Raw genomic sequence first — 27,993 nt, forward strand, 5'->3', positions numbered from 1 at the left:
TGGAAAATGTTAGCAACTGCCTAGCAACCACTTAGCAACTGCCTAGCAACCACTTGGAAAACGTTAGCAACTGCCTAGCAACCACTTAGCAACCACTTTAGAAATGATAGCAACTGCCTAGCAACCACTTAGCAACCACTTTAGAAATGATAGCAACTGCCTAGCAACCACTTAGCAACCACATGGAAAACGTTAGCAACTGCCTAGCAACCACTTAGCAACACCTTAGCAACCACCTGGAAAATGTTAGCAACTGCCTAGCAACCACTTAGCAACTGCCTAGCAACCACTTGGAAAACGTTAGCAACTGCCTAGCAACCACTTAGCAACCACTTTAGAAATGATAGCAACTGCCTAGCAACCACTTAGCAACCACATGGAAAACGTTAGCAACTGCCTAGCAACCACTTAGCAACCACATGGAAAACGTTAGCAACTGCCTAGCAACCACTTAGCAACTGCCTAGCAACCACTTGGAAAACGTTAGCAACTGCCTAGCAACCACTTAGCAACTGCCTAGCAACCACCTGGAAAACGTTAGCAACTGCCTAACAACCACTTAGCAACCACCTGGAAAACGTTAGCAACTGCCTAGCAACCACTTAGCAGCTGCCTAGCAACCACCTGGAATATGTTAGCAACTACCTAGCAACCACTTAGCAACCACCTGGAAAATGTTAGCAACTGCCTAGCAACCACTTAGCAACTGCCTAGCAACCACTTGGAAAACGTTAGCAACTGCCTAGCAACCACTTAGCAACCACTTTAGAAATGATAGCAACTGCCTAGCAACCACTTAGCAACCACATGGAAAACGTTAGCAACTGCCTAGCAACCACTTAGCAACACCTTAGCAACCACCTGGAAAACGTTAGCAACTGCCTAGCAACCACTTAGCAACTGCCTAGCAACCACTTGGAAAACGTTAGCAACTGCCTAGCAACCACTTAGCAACTGCCTAGCAACCACCTGGAATACGTTAGCAACTGCCTAGCAACCACTTGGAAAACGTTAGCAACTGCCTAGCAACCACTTAGCAACTGCCTAGCAACCACCTGGAATACGTTAGCAACTGCCTAGCAACCACTTAGCAACCACCTGGAAAACGTTAGCAACTGCCTAGCAACCACTGAGCAACCACCTGGAAAACGTTAGCAACTGCCTAGCAACCACTTAGCCACCACTTTAGAAACAATAGCAACTGCCTAGCAACCACTTAGCAACACCTTAACAACCACTAGGAAAATGTTAGCAACTGCCTAGCAACCACTTAGCAACCACTTTAGAAATGATAGCAACTGCCTAGCAACCACCTAGCAACACCTTAGCAACCACCCCGGATACCATAGCAACACCTTAGCAACCACCAAGCAACACCCTAGCAACCACCTATCAACCACCTAGCAACACCTTAGCAACCACCCCGGATACCATAGCAACACCTTAGCAACCACCTAGCAACCACTTTAGAAATTATAGCAACTGCCTAGCAACCACTTAGCAACCATGTGTAATATTTTAGCAACTGCCTAGCAACCGCTTAGCAACCACTTTGGAAATGTAAGCAACTGCCTAGCAACCAGTTAGCTACACTTTAGCCACGACCTGGAAAATGTTAGCAACTGCCTAGCAACCACTTTAGAAATGATAGCAACTGCCTAGCAACCAGTTAACAATATCTTAGCAACCACCTGGAAAATGTTAGCAACTGCCTAGCAACCACTTAGCAACCATGTGGAATATGTTAGCAACTGCCTAGCAACTGCTTAGCAACCACTTTAGAAACGATAGCAACGGCCTAGCAACCACTTAGCAACCACTTTAGAAACGATAGCATCTGCCTAGCAACCACTTAGCAACACCTTAGCAACCACTAGGAAAACGTTAGCAACTGCCTAGCAACCACTTAGCAACCACTTTAGTAATGATAGCAACTGCCTAGCAACCACTTAGCGACACCTTAGCAACCACTAGGAAAACGTTAGCAACTGCCTAGCAACCACTTTAGAAATTATGGCAACTGCCTAGCAACCACTTAGCAACACCTTAGCAACCACTAGGTAAACGTTAGCAACTGCCTAGCAACCACTTAGCAACCACTTTAGTAATGATAGCAACTGCCTAGCAACCACTTTAGAAATGATCACAACTGCCTAGCAACCACTAAGCAACCATTTTAACTTTTCAACGTTATTAGCGTACTTTTCCAAGCCAACTTAAAGTTCGTTCACGAACTTTGCCTTTTCTAGTTTAATAATAATGTCTTGATTCTGGGTCCTAGTATTACATTTTGTAAATTTATCTCTAGGATTTCTACAAACACCCAACCCCCATTTTATTGTGTTAAATTTTCATAATGAATTTAATTAGCACACATGTACTGACATGTTTTGAGTTGTAATAATATATTAATTCCAGTTGCGGATGCTGGTCTTTCAAGGAGGGGAAGCTCAATTTCGGCCTACATCTTAACATATGTCGTTTTATTTATACGTAAATTCTACTCTCCCTGAGATGATTTTTTTTTTTTTTTTGTAAACAAAAGGCATTATTTTCAAGTTTTCACTACATCACAAAAAGGTACCCATTCTTTACATTGAACAATTACATAAAAAATACGCTATGACATGAATAAACATAAAATGATCAGTAAAAAAAAACATTATGCAAAATCTTTAAAGTTGGTAAAGGAAAAAAATCCAGGTAAATTTGTTTCTTTTTTGGACAGTTTTAATTTCCTTGAATAATCCCTTTATTATTTTTAATTATTTTAATTATTTTTAATGATACAATATTTACTACTGACCCCTGTTCATTTATGTCCTGAGATGGTTTCATCAAGAGGAATGGCCAACAGGACATTTTATTTATTACAGCACTTCCAGTCAGCCAGCTCACTTTATCATACAGGACAGCTGAAAATACCTGTTACTTTTCCCCACCTTTTACACCAAATTAATCTGAGCAGTAGATCTGCCCTCCTGTTTAACTCTTTTTTGAAAGTTTTTCTTTGTATGGAAGACTATCAAAAGGCTTCTCCAAAATCCGTCCACAACATTAAAACTGTCTGACATTATGTGCAGCTTGCACTGGCGCGAGGCTAGTGTGAAGTGTGTCCGTCTGTGAGTGCTTTGTGACTGTGGAGGGGCTCAGCAGCACCCGCTGGACAGAAACTGCGATAGAAAAGAGTGATAGAAGTCAGAAAGAGTGATAGAAGTCAGTCTCCAAACACAAGCAGCTACAGAAAAGCACCAGAAATAGAAGCTTGATTTGTCGCTAGTCAAAGATCGCTGATTCGCTCATTTCGCTGTCAATCAAAAAGACTCTGCCTCAGACAGATCATCCAATCATCATGCAGATGCTGAGCGTCGCCGAGGCCAACCCACTGCCCCATAGACCCCCAGAGACACTGAGCGTCCGATGGGTGGGACAAAGCCCAGCATTTATCCAATGACTCGTCTCGTTTCGCCGCGCGCTTTGCTCCGCTATTGAAGTCTGTGGACGCTCAGCGTCCGCACTGTTTAAAGCAGCGCTGTGAAGCTGCGGGAATGAGTGAGAGGAAAGCTGCAGCGTTACCAGTGATAAGAAGCTGATTCTGAACTAAGTTCAGCGCGGTGTAGCGCATATTTAATCAGTGACATGTACACTCAATAGTATATATTTAATCACTTATTTTTTTACATTTTAGGGGAAGCTGAGCTTCCCTTGCAGTCTTAGAGCAATCGCCACTGATTAATTCCCAGTTTATTTCTGATTACTGTCTCTCAGGACTGGGAGCAGAGGCAAGAGGAGGATAACCTGCTGATTGAGAGGATCCTGCTGCTGATCAGAAACGTTCTGCATGTCCCTCCTGACCCCTACGAGGAGAAGGTTAGAATTAATTGATAACAACTCCACTCATTTAAGTACTTTAAACAAGTGTGCATGCATGTTTAACTATTTACTTATTTGTCATCTTCTTAAACCAGTGATGAATCGTTTGGAATTTTGAGCCAATGCTAATATGTCATTTTTCACATAGATCTCAGCAAAAGATTATTAGAGTGCAGTATAAAAATGCAGTAATGCAGTAAAATGAATAAGAAATTGTATTGCAGCTCAGCAGTTCTGGAGTTAAAGGTATACAATGTCATAAAATCGAATTGATGTAACTTTTTTTAAGCAGTTAGCTGTCATGCATTTTATAAAATGATGTATTTATTTATACATGCTTTCCATCACAGTGGTCCCATTCTAAACTCTTTTCCTTTTTTTCCCTCATGTCTCTCTTTTGATGCCCATTAAAGAATGTGGACGATGATGCTAGTGTTCACGATAAGCTGCTGTGGGCCATCCACATGAGTGGAATGGACGACCTGCTAAAGTTCTTGGCCAGCGCCCAGAGTGAACAGCAGTGGAGCATGCATGTTCTGGAGGTTATCTCTCTTATGTTTAGAGATCAAGTAAGTGTATTAATTCAATATTGCACTAATACATCCAGTTCCTGTAATATTTATTTGCTGAACCAACAAATCCACCCGGTTCTGTGTTGACGGTTGGTTGCGTAAAGTACTTAAAGTATCTGAATGTGTTTACAATGTCCATAAACTATTATTTAATTTGTGTAAGATGGGTTTATGAACTACATCTAAAATCAATTGACCGTTGTGTAATGCTGATGTTCTCTCTCAGAATGGTTCCTCTAAAATTTTATGAACTGTTTCTGTTCCATTTTTTCCTGCTCTCTGTCACACAGACTCCTGAGCAGCTGGTGAGTGCAGGACATTCCCGTTCCGCTCAGGAGAAACAGAAAGACACCAGTGAACTGGAGTCTCTCAGACAGAAAGAGCAGGCAGAGAAACGGAGCCGAATCATGCAGAGAGGAAACAGGTGAATGCTTCTGGTGCTCTCCTAATCACTCTTCGGATGTATTCACCTTTGTTTTCGGAATAGAACAACAAAAATGATATAGCATAACTTGGCATATTGAGCAAATTTTTCCCCTCCTTTTTTCCCTCTCATTAAAAAACGTACAATTAAATAATAATCTAGCCCTAAAATTGTTTTATCCCTGATCTGAGGAAGACTTGCCTCAAAAGTTGTCTCACCACAAGGGGGAGCTATTTTTGTTTCTAATTGTCTAGGTGGTATCTAGTCAGGGCAGCAGTCTGTTTTCTCTTTCTGCTATAGGCACTCTCGTTTCCGAGGCTCATATGTTGTTGAAGGATTAAAGTCTATTGGAGAGAAAGATGTTATTTTTCACAGTGGACTCCACAATGTGAGTAAATGTCTGAAAAATGACAACAATTAACTATCTTTTTTTTTTTTCTTTTTTTTTTTTCAATAATTAATTTTGGTGATTTTCGTTGTCGATGCATTTTATTTAGTTATAGTAAATGATTGATACGTTATATGTCAATATAATTATATTTCATATATAAATTATATTAATGTAAAAGCTTTAATTTGACTGTTTTCAAAACCGGACTATGTATATTTTCTGGTTTCCAGTTTAAGAATTATTCTCATGATGCTGGAAAGGCGACGAGGCGAGTGCCCAAGCGCAAGCAGATGGCCCGGGACACAGACAGTCAGCGGCGCTCTGTCCTAAACGTTCGTCTGTTCCTGAGAGAGTTCTGCGTCGACTTCCTGGAGAACTGTTACAATCGGCTTATGTACCTCGTTAAGGTGGGCTACAACACATCACTGCTTAATATTTACATTAAAAAATGTAGAGTTAAGTTTCCAAGCTTAAAGGAGACCTCTGCTGTAAAAAAATACTTTTCTTTGATGCACACCTACATTCTCCCACAGTGTTCTAAGATCCAGAAGTGACATAAATCGCTTTTTCCACCGTTATTCAGGCTCAAAGTAGCTCCAAATCTCCTTGATAGAATCCGGAGAGCCCTGACATTTAAAACGAGGCATTAACAACTTAAAAAGTGCACAAGAAGCTTAATGAAAAACACTGTTTACATCCCATAACGTGAGCTTCAGCTCTGTGTGCCGCCATCTTTGTACTGATAATGACAGACATAAATACATAGTCTATTTATGTGTCTGTTATTTTCAGTAATGGCGGCACTCGGAGCTGAAGCTTGCGTTATAGGATGTAAACAGTGGCTTTTATTAAGCTTCTTATGCCCTGTGTCACTCAGTCTGAAGAGTGTTTGGACAAACTGTTAAAATTTCTGGATCTCGGAACACTGTAGGAGAACAGAGGTGTGCTATTCATCAAAGGTAAGAACTTTTTATCAAGTTTTACTACACTAAAAGCCCATTTTACACTGGAGTTCTCCTTTAATGTTAATTAATTAGGTTTTTTTTTATTATTCATTCATTTAAAATTTAGCAGTTTAGCCCCAACTGCTCACACTACAGTTATAAGTAATGTTCTGGGGCTGCTTTTCGAATAAAGCACATTACAGGCATCCAATCAGAGTAGAGATCAGTTGCATAAATTTGTCTAACAGGCACTGTTTAATTCTAATGCATGTAAAAGTTGGATTTTTTTTTATAAAAATATATAAATTTAAATAATTATATATATATATATATATATATATATATATATATATATATATATTGTTTGCATTTTCTATGATCTATGTAGATTATGTTCATTTTGGTGTCTAACTAATATACAATAATAGTTACATCTCTTTATCATCTTTTTTTCTCTTCAGGAGTCGCTGATTCGAGAGCATGCCCAGCAGCATGATGAGACGTACTACATGTGGGCTTTGAGCTTCTTCATGGCCTTTAATCGTGGGAATGGCTGCAAAGCAGAGCTGGTCTCCGAGACCTTATCTGTCCGTGCTTTCCATTTTATAGAAAAAAACATCACCAATTACTACGAAATGATGCTCACCGACAAAAAGGAAGCTACATCCTGGTCTCGGAGGTGAGTCTAAAGCTATTAAATGAGCACAGAACTTAAAATGAATGAATGCAATTAATGAATAAATATGTTTGTTTGTTTTTTAATCTCATAGGATGCATTTGGCTTTGAAGGCCTATCAGGAGCTCCTGATGACTGTAAATGAAATGGATCACTCAAAGGATGAAAACATTCGCCAGAGTGCCAACGTTATCAAGAGTAAAAGACTGTTTTAGTGTTCCTCTGTTGGAGATTGTATTGTTGTCAGTGATAGTTTATTTTTGATGGGTTTTCATATCAAGAAAAAATATGTAGAAAAGTTTAAAATTCAGGTAAAATTAAATTGAAGTCTTCAATTTTTAAACTCATACGTGGTACAGATTGAATTCTCACTCCTAACTCCATGTCACTGCTTGTAGGTAATATCTTCTACTTGATGGAGTACAGGGAGATCTTCCTGACTCTACTGCGGAAGTTTGATGAGCGGATGCAGCCGCGCTCGTTCCTGCGGGACCTGGTGGAGTCCACTCATCTGTTCCTGCGGATGCTTGAGCGATTCTGTAAGGGCCGCAACAACCTCCTGGTGCAGGTGAGCAGGACGAGGATTTTTACACTTCATTTTGTCTTTCTCATGGACTCATTTTGTCTACAAACGATACTTTTGGAAAAAAGATCTTCCTACATCTGTCACAAGAAAAATACTTAACATATCAGTAATCTCAAAATGCTTGTGTTGGGTTTACTTTGAGTAAATTCCTTCAGTTCTCTGCTATCTTTTAAATAACCAGGATTGTCCTGTGTATCTTGTGTCCTGTGTCCTATGTATGCATCATTTATGCATGTATGCATGTATTGATTATTGGAAAAATAAGTAACTTTTTTAACAAACTTACAGCTGATACACAATTGATTAATTAGTGTTGCGTTTACTGTCTTTTTGTTTATTTTAGAAAAAGAAGGCAAAACGGACAACGCGGAAAAAGAAACCTAGCGCTCCGACAGAGAACACACCTGAAGCTCTGGAGGAGACTTGGAAGATAATATCTGAAGAACTTCAAAGTTGTGGTTTTCAGGTTAGTTCTTCACACGCTCAGTATCTCACTGATGCAGGTTCTGTGGCTGTGTGTGTTGTTGATGGATGTTTTTTAAATGACAATGTAGTTGGCCCTGTCATAATAACATTTTAGTTTATTTATTTATTTTTTGTTTTTTGTTTTGTTTTTTTTATTAGTTTTTGATTTAATGTAGTGTCCTGGGAATAATTGCGATTAATTATATGCTTTTTAACTATTAATCTGAATCAGATTCGGGTTGTGATTGTTTAGATGCAGGGTCTGTGCCTCAAGTAATCGTTTATTTCATGAAAAACTCAGCGCGCGGTAATTTGCGCTTTTAATGTGACAATGCACTTAGCGTTACGTCACCCGCGGACAGGAAAAACGGAGGAAGCGGCGGAGGTTTTAGTTGAGAAGAGGGTATTTTGAAGCAGCGAGGGAAAAGAGCGACAACTTACGAGGAAAAATGGCAATAATAATGGAGCATTTCAGGCTGGACAGCGTGTATTCACCCCTGCCTCCCACAACAGCACGCTTTAATGCTGCACCGTCTCAGCCGAGGACACGTTAGCGATGGAGCTGAGAGAAGGTAAATGTAACTTATATCAAATCAATGAGATGAACATTAATGTATCTTAATAACATAACAGCGCTCTGGAGTGCTGACTATTAGGAATACTGTCTTATGTGTAATTAGTTTATAAAAACGGACAAATCTGGACTTAATACAGGCTATATTTAAGCCCAGTCATGCAAAAACTATAATTAAATAATAATATTAAAACATATCGGGATATACCGTGAAACCGCCAGAATCTTGCCAAATATAGGATATGCATTTTTGGTCATACTGCTCAGCACTGTAGAACAGTGGAAAATGGCTGGTTCATGTGCGCCAAAATATTATAAAATGAGCACTGGGCTGGTCAGAACATCAGGGTTAGCAGGGCCCTTTACAGTTCAGTTTTTAAATGTCCCAGAAAACTCCCAGAACTTTAAACATTCGGAAAATTGGTTTCTTGCGGTTAGCTTTAATATTAATAGATTAAGATACTTTTTTCTTTTCCATGCTGCAGTACACTGTTATGATGGACAATATTAATGAAGTTTGTTCCTATGTAAACAAACATGCATGTAAACACAAACAACCTATCAAATTCTGCTAAACTATTCTCTATGGCCATAAATTTTATGATTTGTTGATAGCGTATTTTTTTGTGTTTACATTACATTACATTACATTACATTTGGCAGACGCTTTTGTCCAAAGCGACTTACAATAGTCAAGTACAATGTAAAATAAGTTTAAAGGTAAAACATCTTTGGATAGGGATAAAAGGAGGTCAAAGGGGAATAAGATAGAGGAGTGAAAGAGGGGAAGAAGGAAATGAGGTTAGAAGTAGTTAGTGTGTTAGAGGTGTTAGGAGAGTAAGTGCTCTTTGAAGAGCTCTGTCTTCAGGAGTTTCTTAAAGATAGCGAGAGATTCTCCTGATCTGGTAGTGGAAGGTAGTTTGTTCCACCATTGGGGAACTCTGTATGAGAACAGTCTGGATTGCTTTGTGTGAATGTTTGGTAAAGCGAGGCGACGTTCATTGGAGGAGCGCAGCGGCCGGGAGGTAGCGTAAGCCTTCAGGAGTGAGTGCAGGTAGGAAGGAGCCTGTTCTGTCATCACCTTGTAGGCGATTGTAAGAGCTTTGAATTTGATGCGAGCATCAACTGGTAGCCAATGGAGCTCAATGAGCAGCGGGGTGACATGTGCCCGTTTTGGCTGGTTGAAGACCAGACGTGCTGCTGCGTTCTGAATCATCTGTAGTGGTTTTACTACACAGGCCGGGAGGCCAGTTAGCAGGGCATTGCAGTAGTCGAGGCGTGAGATGACGACCGCTTGCACCAGGAGTTGGGTGGCCTGTTGCGTCAAGAACGGTCTAATTTTTCGGATGTTATAGAGCGCAAAGCGGCAGGACCGAGCAACTGAGGCCACATGGTGCGTGAAGGAGAGTTGGTCATCAACCAGAACACCCAGGTTCCTAGCAACCTTTGTCGGTGAGAGAGAGAGAGAGTCGATACTTATAGAGAAGTTGTGTTGAAAAGATGGTTTTGCTGGTATAACCAGAAGTTCAGTCTTTGAGAGATTTAATTGAAGGTGATGCTCCTTCATCCATGAGGATATGTCAGAGAGACACTGCGATATCCATGCAGAGATTGAGTGATCTTCAGGTGAGAACGACAGGTATAGCTGGGTGTCATCAGCAAAGCAATGGTAGGAAAATCTGTGTGAGCGGACAACCTGACCAAGAGAGGTGGTGTATATGGAGAAGAGAAGGGGTCCCAGTACCGAACCTTGGGGAACCCCAGTGGATAAGGAGCGGGCTGAGGACAGCTGTCCTAGCCACGACACCTTGAACGAGCGCCCAGTGAGGTACGATCTGAACCATGACAGCACATTGTCTGCAATCCCCATGTTTGAGAGTATAGTTAGGAGGAAGTCATGGTTGACTGTGTCAAATGCGGCCGAGAGGTCCAGCAGAATGAGCACTGAGGACTGACCTGCAGCTCTGGCAGTTTTCAACGCTTCAGTCACAGACAACAGAGCCGTCTCGGTAGAGTGTCCTTTTTTGAACCCAGATTGGTTCTGGTCCAGAAGGTCATTCTGGGAGAGGAAGCCAGAGACCTGATTTAGAACTGCTCTTTCTAGTGTTTTAGAGAGAAAGGGTAGCAGTGAGACCGGTCTGTAGTTGTCAACCTGGGCGGGGTTGAGAGAAGGCTTTTTAAGCAGTGGTGTCACATGTGCTTGTTTGAAAGCAGTCGGGAATACACCAGAAGTTAAAGAGGCATTGATCGTGTGAGTGATAGCCGGAATGATTGCAGGTGCGATAGTTTGCAGTAGGTTTGAAGGAATTGGGTCAAGCGGACACGTAGTAGGACGGCTACGTGTTAGGAGAGCCAGTGTCTCGTTCTCAGTGAGAGGAGTGAACGAGGAGAAAGCACCGCCTTCGGTGGAGGGACACCAGGCAGTAGAGGATGTAGTAGGACTGCTACATTGTGCATCAGTAAACTGGTTGCTGATGGCCGCCACTTTGCCAGTAAAGAATGAGGCAAGTGTTTCAGCCGTAAGGCATGTAGCCGGAGGAGGAGGCGGAGGGTTGAGTAGTGATTTAAATGTAGCAAATAGTTTCCGGGAGTCTGTGAGAGAGCAGAATTTATTGTGATAAAATTCAGCTTTAGCAGTAGTGAGGTTGGCTGAAAAAGAAGCCAGGAGCAGTTGGTAATTTTTTAGGTCTGCTTGTTTTTTGTTTTTTTGCCATTTTCTTTCGGCAGCTCGGAGTTTGGAGCGTAGTTCCCTGAGTGTGTCATTTTTAAGCCATGGCTGCGGTTTGTTTGAGCTAATGGCTCGAGATGTAAGAGGACAGAGGTTGTCCAAACAGGAGCTTAGTGTGGAGCAGAGAGTGTCAGTGGCATCATTTACATTGAGTGATGAAAATGAGCCTGGTGGAGGCATATTGTCAGTCACCAGCGAGGAGTACTGGTCTGCTGAGAGATCTCGAAGATTTCGGCGGAACGAGACCATAGTAGGAGTAGCTGTGGGTTTATTTGAAATATGAACATTGAGTTTCATAAAGTAGTGATCTGAGACGTGCAAAGGAGTGACAGTTAGAGAGTCGGTGTCACAGTTACGAGTGAAGATCAGGTCTAGATGTTTGCCAGCTTTATGTGTTGGAGGGCTGGGGACCTGCTCCAGTTCGAAAGACTGCATGAGGGATAGGAAGTCTGTGAAGCTGGTACTGTCATGGTGGATGTTCATATCCCCTAGAATGAGCATGGGACAATCTTGCTCAGGGATAGAAGACAGTAGCATGTCAAGTTCATGCGTGAATTCGCCCATTTGTCCAGGAGGACGGTAGAGAACAATAATGGCAAGTTTTGCTGGAGTATTAACCAGTGTGGCATGATACTCAAATGTATTGAATGTGTTTGCCGGTAATAGTGGAGTATGTTTTAAGCCATTAGCAATTAATAGGCCCGTTCCACCTCCTCGTCCAGAGAGACGAGAAGTGTGGGAGAAGGAATAATAATTGGAAAGAGCCGCCGGTGTAGCAGTATTTTCAGGTTTGATCCAAGTTTCAGTGCCAGCAGTTGTAATGACTGATGATTCGCATAAGAGGCGATAAAGTCTGCTTTATTAACAGCCGACTGGCAGTTCCATAGCCCAACAGAGAATGAGGTAGTAGTGGGCGTGGTTTGTTTTAGTGGACGCAGGTTAGTATGATCCTGGCGCCTGTTTGTGTTTTTACGCCTTCTGTGCGTGCCGGAAATAACTGAGATGCGTGCCGGAAATAGAGATGTGTTGGGTCTTAATATAATGCATTTAGTCTTCCACTTCTTTAAATGAATCAATAACACTGTTGTTTCTTGTGTCTGCAGTTGTCGGAGGCTCTGACAGAGGGCGCTGTGCCGTTTGATGCAGCATCTGAAATTCCTGTTACAGAGCAGCGCACCGAAGCCATGATCCGTATTCAGGATGCTGTGCTCGCCCGAACCGGCCCCGAGGCTCTCAGCTTGCTGCGGGCCGCACGGTAAAGCAGCACCAGTCTGTAATGTGTAATCACACGCATATGTACTTATGATTTGTGCTGTATCTTTAGTTTATTTTTTCTCTGGATCTCTGAATACATTTTTGTATTATTTCCTGTATCGTTCACAGTGAGGTTTGGCCTGAAGGGAACGTGTTCGGTTCTGCTGAAGTGCAGCCTGAAGAGGAGCTGGAGCTGCTGAAGCAGATCCTCTTTGCTGAGCTTCCCAGTAAGATAACTATTGAAAACTGTGATACTCCAGCCTGTCAGTACATACTGTGGATTTAAACTGACCATATTGAACAAAAATAAAATAAAATTGAGAATGCAAACTGATTAAAGAAAAATGAACCTAATATCAGTTTTACTGAAGTTAACTGAATCTCTATTTTAAATCTTATCCAGGACCCACACAAACAGAAGCTGCTATGGATGAGGATGATGACGGTGCGGAGCTAGAAGAGGAGGAAGAATTGGAGTCTGTAAGAGTGTCTGAAACAGAGTTTAACTTCTTGGATTTCATTAAGAGGTCAGTGCAGTGTTTTAGTACAGTAGTAAATAGATAGTTACTTTATTTATCCCGAAGGAAATTTAGGAATCGTTAGTATCGTTATTAAGTAATACAGTTCCTCTTTGTGGAGACTTTCCAGTGTTTTGTAACTTGTATTTTGAATATATTTCAGTGGAGTGTGAACAGGTTTTGCCCTTAATGAGATTTTTGCAGTGTAGTCCCATGTAACTGATAAGGACTTGGCAAGGATGGTTTAACAGTTTTTAATAAATACTTTATTCAATATAGGGCTGTCATGATAATTACATGATTAGCTTATTATCCATTATCTGGACATGATCTGAGCTAATGACTATTTTTGTAGTTACCTAATCTGATGATTTTTCTTTTTTTTTTTTTTTAGGACGAGATGTAAATATGAACAGAAATCATATATTGCTTTGAATTTTTATAATGCATGTGATCAATCTTCTGTTGTGAAGTTTTTTGTAAAAGTTATACTGAAAATTTATTTGTGAATTTTCGTTAATGCAGTTTTTTTTTTTTTTTAGTAGTATTTGTTTCTTTTAGTAGTATTTCCCTTTGTTTTGCTTTTTTCGAATTACCTCTGTAGTCAGTTTTCCAAGTTTGTGTTTTTTTTTTTTTTTTTTTTTTTTTTTTTTTTTTTTTTTGCAAAAAGGTCTTGTTTGATAGTATCTTGTGAAAATTTGGGCCACTAATTTATTGTGGCTGCAAAAAGCTCTTATTGCAAACCATTTAAAATGAAAATGTACTGTGTTGTGAACTCCTGTGATAACCTTAGATATTGGGCTAGTTTAAGCCTCTGATAGGCGGGTTTTGCATTAGAGGTTGTTGTTGTCAGTAGCATAAACATGTATTGTGTATTGCTTTTATTTTTGGGACTCATCAGAGTACATCATCACAGTAAATGTATCCTGAAGGACCTATAAGAAGCATAAAAGTGGTGTAAAAGGCGATTAACTGACTTATTTTTCTGTTTTGCAGGTTTGCCAGCCCTAACATTGTTCGGCCGTACCTGATCCTGTTGCGTTCGTACGCCACAAACACACCACACACCAACCACTGCGTAGTGCGCATGCTGCATCGTGTGGGCGTGGACCTAAAGATGGACGCTTTGCTCTTTCAGCTCTCAGTTTTCTACCTTTTTAATAAGATCCTATCTGACCCTGCAGCTTCTGCGTATAAGGTAGTTCAACAGAACACACTGCACCCACTGAACTCCAGTCTAAAATGTTATGATATTTTGGGGTATTTTTGCAATACTGATATTCTTGGCAATATGGCAGAACATTGAATTGTTACAAATTAATTTCAAGACTCTACTACTGCAACAAAATAAATATTAAAGTTTAATTAAGTGTAAATATTAGAGTTTTATGCATTTAGTAGGAAGACTTACTCAGATTAAAAATAATAAGTGTAACAAAAGTAAAGTAATGTAAAAAAAAGTACAAGTTAATACAGTAAACAGCAAAACCAAAACAAGATGGACTGCTATCAAAAATTTTGCAATATTACAATTAAAATTTTTTATTGTCATAATTTTGGCCATACGATATAATATGACATACACAGAATTACAGTGTAAGACTGAAATTAGGGGTCTAAGTTTGTGGACACCTCACCCACCTCATATGACACAAACATATTTGCACTAAAATTTTGTAAAAAGTAAATACTTTATCATAGTACTGTATCATCAATACATTCATCTAAATTGTAATGTGTCTAAGTACATTTGGAGTGAATTTCTGCTTTTGTAGCATCTCAAAAAAATGTCCATATTGTCTGCCTGACCAGGTAATATACCATCTCTTTCTCCTCTGTATTGCTGTTAGGAGCTGGTTACCTTTGCCAAATATATTCTGAACCGTTTTTTCGCTCTCGCTGCTCGGAACAACAAGGCCTTCATAGAGCTGCTGTTCTGGAAGAATGTTGGTGCTGTGAGAGAGATGACAGAGGGCTACAGCAAAGATGGGTGTGTATGAAATTCTTAATTTGTGTTTTCTGATACAATATTTGCTTGTATAATTAATAAAGACCCTACATTTCAGATCAGATCTGCTGCAGATTAATGCTAAAGTAAAAGACACTTGATTTTATAGTAACAGTTTATAAAGTTTTATCATTATGGTCAGTGAGGGTATTCTTCTTTATATCAGCGATGGTGCTGGTAAGAAAAAAGTGATCTGGACACCAGAGGAGGAGGAGGAGCTTCGTCAGCTGTACGAAGAGCACAAGGACTCTGAAGGTGAGTCTAATATGATGATTTGTATTATGAGTATTATAATTAATGTGTGATTAACTGCCCATCATTGTTTGATCTTGGTGTTGTCTTGCAGATCCTGATATTGTTGAAACGCTGCTCCCATTGCTGAGCAACACAAACCGCACGAGACGTCATGTTGTGGCTCAGATGGTGTCTATGGGTTTGGTGGACAGTGTAAAGGACCTGAAGAAAGAGAGGTAAGCCTATACCATGAGGAATGTTGCCAAAGTGTATTGTACACAGGTCTCATTCCATCGTTTTGAAATCATTTGAAACAGTCTAGTTGTGGTCTCTAAATAAACCCCTTTCCGCAGCTACAACACCACTATGCCAGCGGCAGCGCGATTCCCCAATCCACAGCATCCCACCCCCCTCCCAGCGCCATTGATTAGATTTCTTTCAGCTAAACTAAAGCTACTAAATTCTTACTTCAGTCTTGGTGATTCGAAGCTTTGGCAGTTTCACCACATCGAACCCCCAGAGTTTGCTATAAAATCATTAAATACAACGCGAATGTTGCCTGCTTTGTCCGGTGTTCTGTCAAGTTGAGCTCCCTTGTCAAACCATGCTTCCTTAGTCTAAACCTAGAGTTACTTACACAAGGTAGCTAACGCTAACTAGCTCTGTAAACAGAGCTGTTAGCTCCTTTTTAGTTATAGCTCCTCATGCTGTAGCCCAGGTTCAGCCCTGCCTGTGGGCGGTCCTGAACCGAGGTGGGCGAGGCCATGTAGTCACTGGTTGACAGTCTCTCTGATCGACTCAGAGACTGCAGACAATGGAGGCTGAAGAACAGTTTCATATGCAGCATTCATATACAACTCAGAGAGACCTATAGTATTTTACAAAGAACAAGAAAAAAATAAATTTAGCAGAATAAGACCTTTAAAGTATGGAAGTATTATCATTAAATTTGCCACTAATGATGAAATGGAATTGGAAATGAAACGTTTTAATTGTCTCTAATATTTTTCAAAAACAATTCTTCCTATATTATGATTGTTATATTAAACCATGTGTTTACTCGTTTTTCCTTTTCCTGAAAGAAAAGGCACCCGCATTGTGCTGTGGACTGAAGATCAGGAGCAGGAGCTTCAGATGCTCTTTGAAGAGTACAAAGACTCTGAGGGCAAGTTTTTTTTAATTATTCCCTGCAAATTTCCCACAAGAAGTGTCTGATCTCTGGTCTGTAACTGATCGTCTTTCTCTACAGATATCTTAGGGAACATTCTAAAGCATCTCACCGCTAAACGCTCGAGGGCTCGAGTCGTAGACAAGATTCTCAGCATGGGCCTGGTGTCAGATCGCAGGGAGCTGTATAAGAAACGAAGGCGCAACACTGCAGGGAAGAGCACTGGGATGGTACGCACAGAAATATAGTACAACTTCTTTGTGTTTCAGATTTCTGTTGTTGAAGGTGGTTTAACGTCTGCTTAAATCTTTATCCAGATTATATAACCAATATTTATTAATAGAATTGGTATTAGACTTAAGGTTTTGATTTGACCCTTATTGCCCTCCAGCACTGCAGACAATGCTTACTTAATAAGAATTACTCTAGAATTATCTCATTGGTTCATCAGTAAGGCCTTAAATACTATAATGATACCACAATTTATTGTTGTTATTTTATGTTATAATGTATTTTTAACAATAAGAATATTCATGACAAGAATATTATTCTATAATATTATATAATATATCTTAAGGCATATACTTAAAGGCATACTACTGCAGCAAAATATTTTTTAATTTATCTATTTATCTATCTATCTTTTCTAAATAATATGATTTTACCAGAAGTCTGATTTTGTGTAAAATAAAAATGTTACAAAATGAATAATGATAATGTAAATAATTAATAAATAAATAACCTAATAAATATAATGTAATGCAACAAAGACATTTACCACAATATTATAGTGCAGAATATTTATTGCATGTGCAGTACATCCCAAAGGTTTGTACACACCTTCTCATTCAATATGTTTTCTTTATTTTCATGACTATTTACATTGTAGATTCTCCCTGAAGGCATCAAAACTATGAATGAACACATGTGGAGTTTTGTACGTAACCAAAAAAGTGAAATAACTGAAATATATAAGTTTCTTTAAAATATCCACCCTTTGCTCTGATTACTGCTTTGCACACTCTTGACATTCTCAAGAGTTAGAACAGCTTCAAGAGGTGGTCACCTGAAATGGTTTTCACACCCCTAATCTGTACAAAAAATCTGGTTCATATCAGACTGAGGAGGACTTTTTTGCCGATCTGAGTGGAGCACCAAGAAGAGATGCCATAATTGGGGATGAGGAAGAGGAGGATGAATTGGAGGATGAATTGATGGATGAAGATGAGGATGAAGAAGAAAAGGAGGAGGTTCGGGTCGTTCCGGAGAAGAAAAACAGAAGGCGAGAGAGTGCAGTGGAAAAGAACACCAGCGTAGGCACAATGGCCCAGAACGTACGGCGAGAGGGTGAGAGGCAGAAAATTGAGATGAAAATTCAGTATTTGTGTATATTGCGATAGGAATGTTGTCCATAACTAGGGCTTGGAATTGAAATTCAATACCAAAAAGGCACAAACTGAAATGTCTCAGTATTACTGAGTACTAAAATGACTAAAAAAAATAAATAAATGAATAAATTGGTGCCTGTTTTCGTTACTTAGCATGAAACGCGCATAAATGTAGAGAGTGAGCGCAGCGCTGTAAAAACAGCCACGACAGTGCCCTGATGCACAGAAACAAACACACGCAAATACACAGTCAACACACTGCTCCCAGTAAAAAACTCTAGTCTGCTGTTAACTACTGTTCTTATTGTCCTCTCACAATAATACAACATTTAAAGCAATCGACTAATATAAATATAATTGAATTTTGGCAATCTGATGCTGATATTTCTTAAAATTAACTAAAAAAAACTAAAATGCATCCAGTAATATGCTTGGGAAAAACATTTCTAATTTAAGCGCCACAAATCATGCTCGTTGTTTTTGTTCCAACAAGATCCAAAAGTATGGTAGCCTCTCATGGTAACAGCATGAGAATGAGATTAATCATGTCTGCTGTTAAATAAATACATTATGTGAGAATAATTATTGATTTTTGATTTTTTTTGGTTAGAATTTAGAAAAAGGTATCAAAAAAGTACAGTTTGGGTATTGGTATTGGATTCAAAGTATCGTACAGGTATAAAAAAAAAAAAATTAACCGATACCCGGTCCTATACATAATAATGAAATTATGTTTTAACACATTTACAATATTTTAGTATATATTATTTACAGCTTCACTTCACTGACTGTCGTTCATAAAGGAAAGCATTACACCAACTGGCAAATACATTTTTTTATAACTTTGTAGGAACAGATATCCATTGTGGGCTTTCAGTGTGTTTTCGTTTCCTTTGGTTTTTATATTGTTCATATCGATATCAAAGTTAAAATTTACCATACTGATTGAAATAAAGAAATATATTGTAATATAAATTTTTGGCCATATTTTCCAGCCCTAGGTGGCAGAAAAAAGATAAAAGGAAGCTGTTTGACTAAAAAAGGTCGTATTAGTTACCTTTTATTTTTATTTTCTGGTTAACAGGTTTGTCTGGGCCGGTCTTGTGGCTGCAAAACTGCCTAAATAGAGCAGCAGATGATCGTGAAGAAGATGGTAAGTCTAAAATAATCTATGAATGCCCTAAAATTATTAATTGCCTTTTGATTATTGTTTTATGTACTGTTTGTTTATATTATTATTTATTATTTAACTGAATTCCATTATCTTGATTTCTCAGGTGTCTCTCACCCTGTGCCGCTGGTTCCTCTGACTGAGGAGAATGAGGATGCCATGGAGAACAAAAGCTTCCAGAGACTTCTCCGAAAAGTTGGCATCCGGGCGCCAGCAGACGAGCAGGTCTTTTTTTTTTTTTTTTTTTTTTCTCGTCTGTTTCGGCAGAATTTTCTGATGATAAATATTAATTGAGATTGGTACAGGTGGGCAGATGGTAAGAAACATGAAACATATTTTATACAGAAGTAGCACAGGATTTTAAAAATGCCCGTCCAAAAACTCTTTATTACAAAGTACAGTAATTTGTTGTACTCAACATTTGAGTACATTCTTCCAATTAAATGGTGCTATTTTTTTAAAGATCTGCCAACATCAATGATACACAAAATGCTTTATGGGTATATCATAATATTAAAATGCATCACAGTGCGATAAAATATTGCCTTATTACTCACTCTTCAGCTTTAGCACTGTTTTTATATTAGTGTTTTTTCAGTATTTGGTCAACAAACTATAAAAAAAAAAATTACATTAACTCAATTAATTAAAAGTAAAAATATGTCCCCTTTGCTGTGAGAATAAAATTTCAATCACAAGAACATTTGTCAGGTTAGGCACTTATGTTTGGTGATCCTGTTAGATCTACCCTTCCCATCTTATCCCATATGTACTGGGTGGAGGTCCATTTTCTTCCTTTTATTAGTAATGCATTTCTATAGAGATTCAAGTGCTGATACCCAAATTCGTTTGGATACTTTCAGATGTATAGCAAACCTTTGCACGCGCCACCATACATATTTGTAAGGCATATACTTCGACTGAGCTTCCCGTGAAATTTGCTCTTTCTGTTCATTTGCTTGTTTCTGAGCGTCACATATGCAAAAATCCTGAATTTCATTGTAGGTAAACATGCAATGACAATAAAAGGAATCTTGAATCTTGTATATTCTTACATTTATTGTATAAATTTAAAATGTACCTCTTAACCTTTATCCTTTTTATCTTCAGGAGTCCTTCTGGAGAATTCCAGCCACATTGAGCATCTATCAGCTGCGGGTCTTGGCGACCTCGCTGAACCCATTAAAAGAGAATGAGGTTGGAGGACCAGCAGAAAGTGAGGACTCTGTGCCGTCGAGCGTCGCCCCTCAGCAGGAGGATGAAGGTCCTGACAGTCAGGAGCTTAGAGCCCAGGCCCTCAGAGCCCTCCTACTAGCTCGCCAGCACAAACGCTCAGCAGAGGATACGAATAGTGAGCCTGATTTTATTATTTTACAAAATTTACAGCCAATAAGTTATGATCTGTTGGCTGGTTGAATTATAGTGTATTAATTTATGGACTGATCCTTTGTTTTAGAAGATTCTACTGTTGAGGAGGCGGCTCCTGAGAGTCCCAAGGGTGAAGCACAGAGGTGGGTGACTTTCTTTCTGTTTTCCTGCTGCTGAAGGGAAGGAAAGAGCACTTGTTTTTTTATAAGACATCTAAAAGAATAGGCTCAATAATAAATTATGTTGAGTTTGTGGGAAAAACAAGGTAACTTACATTTTAACAAATGTGATGTTCTCATATCTGTGCAAAAATATTATTGCTCTAATGCATTTCACACATGTTGTTTAAGCCCTATCCAGACGGGATTAGTTTCTCAGGGTGCGTCTGTGAAAAATATTTCACACTTTTACTCCGTTATAAAACTCTTGCATCCGGACTGCAATTGAAAAAATAGGAGACCAGTGAGTTTTTTGGCTTTCTTGGTCACATCACGTTCAGTAGCTGCACCAATTCCACTCGCTGTATTGTTTACGTGGATCAGACTTCTGACAAATAGCTATTTTATTAAACGCGAGGTGACTATCATCAATTCAGCCTGTAATTTTTTCAGAGGACATCCGAGAAACACATACATGGTCGTTCCGGACAAGAATAAAATCACAGAGGACCCCACATAAAAGAGAAAATTAAACCAGGACCCCCTGAGAAACTAATCCCCTCTGGAAAGGGCTTTAGTCATAGAATTCAATAAGATTATAAGTATTTAATTGCACAATGTTTTATTTAATTTTTTTTTTTTTTTAATTTAACTTTTGTTATTTCTACTTATTTTCAGTTTTTTTTTTTTGCTAGATGGTAGTAAATTCATATTGTTATCTTTTATAATGTTCACTTGTCTTAGATCAATAATCATTTCCCTAATTTCAGTAGCTGTGTAACAATTAGTAATTTGGTGTTTTGATGCGAGTATTAATAATTTTTAAGAATAAGTTTATATGTAAAAATATTGACTTTGTGCTTCAGTGCTGGTGTTGGAAGTAAAACTTCAGGAAAGAGGAGTCGTATGTTGGACAGTGATGATGAGCAAGGTAAAGAACATTGTATTGAAGTATTAAAATTCATTATACACCCACAAAACTGTACACCAGAAGTGGGGTGCAAGTCTGTAAGATAAATCAAATTATTATTGTTACCACAATATGAGTTTTTACAATAAACACTTTGAAAAATTACATTATGAATAACATCTTGCTTCCTGCTTGATTAGAATCAAGGGTACCAGGCTACAAGTATGCTTGAATGTTACCACAGAGCCTGCTGTGCAATCTGCCTGCAAAAATTCAGCAGGGATGTGTTCTAAACTATTTTATGTAATACCTACATAGAGGCAGGTAAACTACTCATTTTTATTTAGTTCATGCAGTTTTAGAAACTCTTATTTGCAAGGTTGATTAATTTATCGCTTTCTTGGACTAAGATTAATCAAACACTGGCAATCAAGCAATGAACAGTCCAAAGATTCATCTTCCTGTCAGCCTCATATTTACTTCTGTTCTTTTTCTCTTTTTCTTTTACAGATGATGATTCTCCATCCAGAATGAATGCTGAGCCCGAGGCAGACGAAGGTTCAGACGCTGAGGCTCGTTCTGCCCCGGCTAATAAGCGCAGGCGTCAGCGGGTGCTGAGTGACGATGAGGATGAAGACTAAATGCGCTGAATTTGAACTGTTACAGTATATTATTATTGACTATTGACTACTCCATCCAGCCTGGTGCTTGTAACCTCTGCTGGTCCACCTAGTTCTTGTGACTTTATTCCAGCTTCATTTCAGCATCTGCAGCTGGAGGGAAAAATAATGTGGGCTGGCCTTCAGAGCTCTCAAGTAAACAGATGAGTAATCTTCACATAGATTAGGTATAGCAGTCACTCCTTCAGAAGTGGTGATGTGGTCCAAAATAAATAAACTGAATTCTGGGTTTTTTTTAGCTTTGTTTTTAAAATAAGGCCTATTCTTTGTCAGTGCCTGTTCAGATGTTTGAGGCTCTTGGCTTCCATGGGCTGTTCTGGTTTGGGTGGGAGTTTTAAAAATCAGTGATGGTGATATGAAATATGTCTCACAATTGAAAATGTTTCAAAAATGAGTTATATGATTTTGAAACACATTTTCTATACAGTATATAAAGCATCTGCCGCTGACTGATGTTTGTTGCGTATATTAATACATTTCTGTATTTCGTTTGATGTAGTGTAATTGTAGTATTAAAAGTTAAAAACAACCAAAGCAAATTTGTATCTGGAAACTTCTGTCATTGTACCTGGAATCTTAAAAAAATAATTTTCCAGATAAGCCCTTCCAACAAATTACATCGCACCCATTATTTTATTCCACAGATAAACTAATTTCATATATTAATTATTTTAATTAATAAATTATCTATCTGTAGGAACGGATGAATTGGAAAAGGTTTTTTTTTTTTTTTTTCAAAATTTTGCTCATATTGTCCAGCCCTAACATAAATAAAACAATTGTGGTTTTGGGTTCTTCCTAAATACAAAAAGGTGATGAATACTGTTAAAAAAAAAAAAAAAAAAACAGTTCAACAATAGCATATCATTGGTTACTTTCACTCCGTACACGTATCTGTTGGATATTCCTGATATTTTACCTGTGCTACCTCAAGCAAAGACATAATGTTATGGCAAGTAAGATCACTGGTTTTCCTGCAGCATGGGGGAGGTGATTGTCGTTTCTGTGTTGTTTTGTACACATTAAAGCAACGCTGTTCTTGTTAGTTGCGCATTGTTAGTGTTAAAGTGTATTCTCTCACTGCAGCACTGGATTGTGCTTTAACCTGAAAACATTTAATAAAGGTTGGTTATTAAACGTCGTATAAGTATATATTTATATATACTACTATATTTAACACTAGTTGTGTTAATTATGTACATGTACATACATTTAGAAATTATAGCAGTCAGTAACAGAATTACAAAGCATTTAAGGTCATCATGGTCTGTCCGATGATCTGACCGTGATTAACATGAACAAAAATCCATACTGAATTCTCCTTTAGTAATGTGATATAAATAATAATATGAAACCAATTTGGTTACAGATAAGTGTATTAGTAATCAGGAAGAATTCTAAGATCAGAGGTTTAGGGGGGCTGAGCAAACCAACAAACCCAGCCCCAGTCCTCCTCCTCAAAAAATTAGCATGTCCTATCAGAAAAAATAGAATAATTTAGATTCAAATCAGACACACAGACCATTATGTACTATGGACATGTTTATTTTATTAAAAAAAAAAAAAAATCAGCAAATCAGAAGATATCTGTAGACTGCACATTTTTACAAATGGTCTTCCCACAGCTGTTATTTGTTATCTGGTCTAAATTAAATGGCAAAGATTTTTTTTTTTAATTTTTAAATTTTAATTTTAATAGAAAGGCGACTTACTACATTTTTGGGAGCTTAAAGTACTTCACTGAGCTGGAATTTAAATGTAACAAATTTCTAGATAAATGAAATTAAAAAAATCTAAAAGTTATATAATCTACAGCACTAAAACAGACTTTTTTGCCTTAATGACAATTTATAGGAGATGGTCAGAGGTTATTATCAGATGATCGTAGGCTGCTCAGATATGTCTTGGAGTAACTTCACTCTAAGACTTTTTACATTAATAGCTGAAATGTGTTGCTCTGTGATAAAAATATACTAGCCCTGCTTAGAATGATTATAAGTAAGATGCAAATATTAAGAGAATTAAATAATGTTTAGTAAAGTCCAAATAAATTATAAAAAAGGGTCTGTATTCTTCTTGGTATAAAGGTATAAGTATACAAGCTGGCCTGAGGACTTATGAGACTCACAATAGCAGACTATCTACAGTGGCAGGCCCGTAGCCAGCATTGTTATGGGGGGGATCTTTTTCCCCCAAAAGTGGACTTCATTTGGCTCTCTACTCCAATGCCCCCTAAATACACGAGCACACTTCAAACCTTTTAATTTAGACATATTTTATTTATTATAAGTTTGTTGTGAATCTGTTGTTGCTGTCCTTATTTGTTCATCTGTTGCTCCCCACTGTTAACATAAATTTTATATAAATGTAAGTGTTACTCAAACTTCCTACATCTGTGATGTGACTTCATTGTCTGTCTCTGTTGTTCACCTCAGTTGTCTGTTGCTTTGTTCCATTGTCTCTGTTGCTGCCCTCCATTGTTTGTCTCTGATGTTGCTGTCCTTTATTGTCTATCTCTCTACTATTGACATAAATAGATAAGAATTACTTCACTATCGGTATTGTCATTAAAACTTAAACATGAATTAATAATAATATAAATTGAAGTGTTCTGTTTTATTCAAATCTTCCTACAGCTGTGCTGGGACTTCGTTATTTTTTGTGTGGTCAGGCTGGTCATTCTGGTCGAGCAGTCCAAACTAGCTCGGCCAAATTGCTCTTACTAATTGATTAGCCTGGTCATGCTGGGGCCAGCTAAACCATCACACTCAAGCACACTCTAAGCTGATCAGCAGGGATGTTTTTGTCATTTTATTTAAAGAAACACATCTAACACAACGTCAGAACTTTTTCAAAGATTAAAGTTCCTCCATATAATGTAAACATCGTCCAGTCCCAGAACTGTTAGGGAACCTTTTATATTGTATTTAAGAGTGTTCTCAAATTTCCATCAAGGAAAAGCAGCTCTTACTCCAAGACACAGAGCTTTTTAAAGTTTACAATCAAAGCCAAGGGTCTCCCACTGTCTCCACAGCTACGGTGGGCTGGTCCAGATCTCCACATCTGGAGCCAGTTAACCACTTCTTTCCAGCTCACATACATCCGGTCAGCCTTCAGCCCACAATTGCAGTGCTGGAGCATCCCTGAGTGGGCGTGTGAAGCTGCCAGTGTGTGCTCTGGTCTTTGGGTGGCGCCGTTAGGGGGGCGCCCCAGTGGGCCGCTCCAGGAGCCGGTGTGGATTACTTTCTCTGGGCTTGTTTAGGCTGTTGCTACGTGGATACGAGGCTTCAAACTGAGGCCGGCGAGCCATTTAAGGGTTGCGTTTTTGAACACTGACTGTTACTGAAGCTGTTGTGAATCAGCAGGAAAGTATCAGGACGTCCAAACGTGATCAACGGCCCTGTTTAGAAGCAGTTAGTACAGAAAGTTGTTCCAAAGAAGTTAAAGAAGTTCTTCAAGTTCTCAGGAAAAAGAAACACTACTATAAACAGTATACTGTGAAATTTTGGGACACTTGGTCATACACTTTTGGGCAGTAGACAGTTACCGCAACAACATTGCCCCATCTGAAACTACAAGTCACATCTACAACAGGAACATTTTTCATGTTTTTCTAATTCTAAGTTACTCTGTTACTCAAAACATAAAAAGTAACAGGAATGAGTTTCAGGTAAAGGAGTAAGTATTGTCCTCTGGTTTATTAATGTGAATATTAGTTAATGTATTGATTATGATATCGATTATGTTTGGTTCATCATTTATCCATTTGTTTAATAAATTGCATGATAATAAATTTGATCAATTACAATAAGTCTTCTAAATAAGATTAAAAAAGCTGTGCAAGCTTATATAGTGATTTTTTTTGTCATAAATATAAATTATTTGAACATGCAGTCAACCATTTCTTTAAAATAAAGACATTTTGGTAACAGCACTGAGAAAAAAATTAACCATCTTTGAATTAGAAACCTTGTAAAAAAAATTTTGTAAAGCTGCCTGAGTTTGACCAGTGCATGTTTTAAATAGTTAAAAATGTAATTAGATTCAGAGTTGGAAAAAGATAAGTTTCATTTGGAAGAGTTACAACAAGCAATGCACTCATGGGTTGACGTAGACACTGGGCTTTTCCTGATCGACTCATTTGTCTGAAAATATTTTTTCAGTTTCATATGCATGCATGCAAATTACCATGCAAATTATATTTTTCCCTGATTTTCCTAAATGGTCGATGCAAATGACAGTCAGTATATTAAAAGTCGTCACCCGTTTAAATTATATATAGTATAAATTGAATTTTATTGAACAAACCTCCCGATGATAACAGTATATTCTTCAAAAAAAAAAAAAACTTAAAATGCATTGTTCCAAATTATTATGCACAGCAGAGTTTCAAAACATTTTATAGGTTGTAAAGAACTGAAAATGGTCATTTGTTGAATTTGCAGCATTAGGAGGAGGTCACATTTACTGAAATCAAAAACTATTTTAATCTAAAACATCCTAACAGGCCAAGTGACATGTTAGCATAGGAACCCTTCTTTGACATCACCTTCACAATTCTTGCATCTATTGAACTTGTGAGTTTTTGGAGAGTTTCTGCTTGATTTTTTTTTGCATGATGTCAGAATAGCCTCCCAGAGCTGCTGATTTGATGTGAACTGCCTCCCACCCTCATAGATCTTTTGCTTAATGAAACTTTAAAGGTTCTCTCTAGGGGTGAGGTCAGGGGAAGATGGTGGCCACACCATGAATTTCTCTCCTTTTATGCCATTAGCAGCCAATGACAGAGGTATTCTTTGCAGCATGAGATTGTGCATTGTCATAGTTCTTCTTTTTGTACCATGGATGAAAGTGGTCAGTCAGAAAGCCTATATACTTGCTGAGGTCATTTTTACACCTTCAGGCCCAAAACATGACTCCGCCCTCTCCTTGCTGGGCAGCCTTGTTGGGACATGGTGGCCATCCACCAACCATCCACTTCTCCATCCATCTGGATCATCCAGGGTTGCACGACACTCATCAGTAAACAGAACTGTTTGGAAATTAGTCTTCGTGTATGTCTGGATCCACTGCAACCGTTTCTGCTTGTGAACTCTGGTTAGGGGCGGCCGAATAGTAGGTTTATGCACCACAGCAAGCCTTTGAAGGATCCTACAGCTTGAGGTTTGCGGGACTCTAGAGGCACCAGCAGCTTCAAATACCTGTTTGCTGGTTTGTAATGGCATTTTAGCAGCTGCTCTCTTAGTCCGAAGAACTTTCCGAAGATTTTGCCTTTGTCTGTACAAACTCGTCTGTGCTCTGAATCAGCCACAAATCTCTTCACAGTACGAAGATTACGCTTGCGTTTTCATGAAATATCTAGCGTTTTTATACCTTGTCCAAGGTATTGCACCATTTGACGCTTTTCGGAAGCAGAAAGATCCATTTTCTTTTCCATGTTGCTTGAAACCTGTGGCCTGCTTAATAATGTGGAACATCATTCTTAAGTAGTTTTTCCTTAATTGGGATCACCTGGTAAATCAATTATCACAGGTGTCTGAGATTCATTTCAATGATGCAAAGAGCCTTGAGACTTAATCAAGAAACAAAAATTTATATTTATGACACTTAAATCCAATTTGCATAATAATTTGTGGTACAGTGTATAGTAATTCATAGTGGAAGGAGACCTTTAATGATATGATGTCAATGTACAGTAAGAATATGTTGGAAATCTTATATTTTGGGTTTTGCTTGGAAAATTGCATTTTAGGTTAAAACAGGTTATTTAAATGGGCCTGTTAAGAGTTTACACTGAACTAGAGGGAGCCTAGAGTTCCCCTGAGTAGTGTGAGGAGTATTTAGTGAGACAATAGTGGGGGAGGAGGGTGAGAGAGTGACCTGGGGGAGGGGGTGAGGGGAGA

The 27,993-nt window shown here is 38.5% G+C and overlaps 1 protein-coding gene across 4 annotated transcripts in view; it reads left to right on the plus strand.

The window, feature by feature from the left end:
* The window catches only part of timeless (timeless circadian clock), a 79,536-nt gene extending 56,309 nt beyond the window's left edge, over positions 1-23,227 (plus strand). For 3 of the 4 annotated variants that reach the window (XM_007229639.4, XM_015605085.3, XM_015605087.3), the window contains exons 6-30: positions 3,769-3,870; positions 4,287-4,442; positions 4,736-4,869; positions 5,170-5,257; positions 5,491-5,667; positions 6,666-6,883; positions 6,975-7,078; positions 7,279-7,448; positions 7,810-7,932; positions 12,337-12,488; positions 12,617-12,714; positions 12,891-13,014; positions 14,002-14,203; positions 14,856-14,995; positions 15,180-15,268; positions 15,360-15,483; positions 16,330-16,412; positions 16,497-16,645; positions 17,534-17,762; positions 18,888-18,956; positions 19,081-19,199; positions 20,085-20,325; positions 20,431-20,485; positions 21,367-21,431; positions 21,921-23,227. In XM_007229639.4, the coding sequence (XP_007229701.3) occupies positions 3,769-3,870; positions 4,287-4,442; positions 4,736-4,869; positions 5,170-5,257; positions 5,491-5,667; positions 6,666-6,883; positions 6,975-7,078; positions 7,279-7,448; positions 7,810-7,932; positions 12,337-12,488; positions 12,617-12,714; positions 12,891-13,014; positions 14,002-14,203; positions 14,856-14,995; positions 15,180-15,268; positions 15,360-15,483; positions 16,330-16,412; positions 16,497-16,645; positions 17,534-17,762; positions 18,888-18,956; positions 19,081-19,199; positions 20,085-20,325; positions 20,431-20,485; positions 21,367-21,431; positions 21,921-22,051 (3,342 nt within the window). In that variant the 3' untranslated portion in view covers positions 22,052-23,227. The remainder of the gene's footprint in view (positions 1-3,768; positions 3,871-4,286; positions 4,443-4,735; positions 4,870-5,169; positions 5,258-5,490; positions 5,668-6,665; positions 6,884-6,974; positions 7,079-7,278; positions 7,449-7,809; positions 7,933-12,336; positions 12,489-12,616; positions 12,715-12,890; positions 13,015-14,001; positions 14,204-14,855; positions 14,996-15,179; positions 15,269-15,359; positions 15,484-16,329; positions 16,413-16,496; positions 16,646-17,533; positions 17,763-18,887; positions 18,957-19,080; positions 19,200-20,084; positions 20,326-20,430; positions 20,486-21,366; positions 21,432-21,920) is intronic. The other variant, XM_015605089.3, reaches the window with a different exon arrangement.
* Positions 23,228-27,993: the final 4,766 nt, after the last annotated feature.

The sequence above is a fragment of the Astyanax mexicanus genome, chromosome 24 (genome assembly GCF_023375975.1).
Source record: "Astyanax mexicanus isolate ESR-SI-001 chromosome 24, AstMex3_surface, whole genome shotgun sequence".
NCBI lineage: Eukaryota > Metazoa > Chordata > Actinopteri > Characiformes > Acestrorhamphidae > Astyanax > Astyanax mexicanus.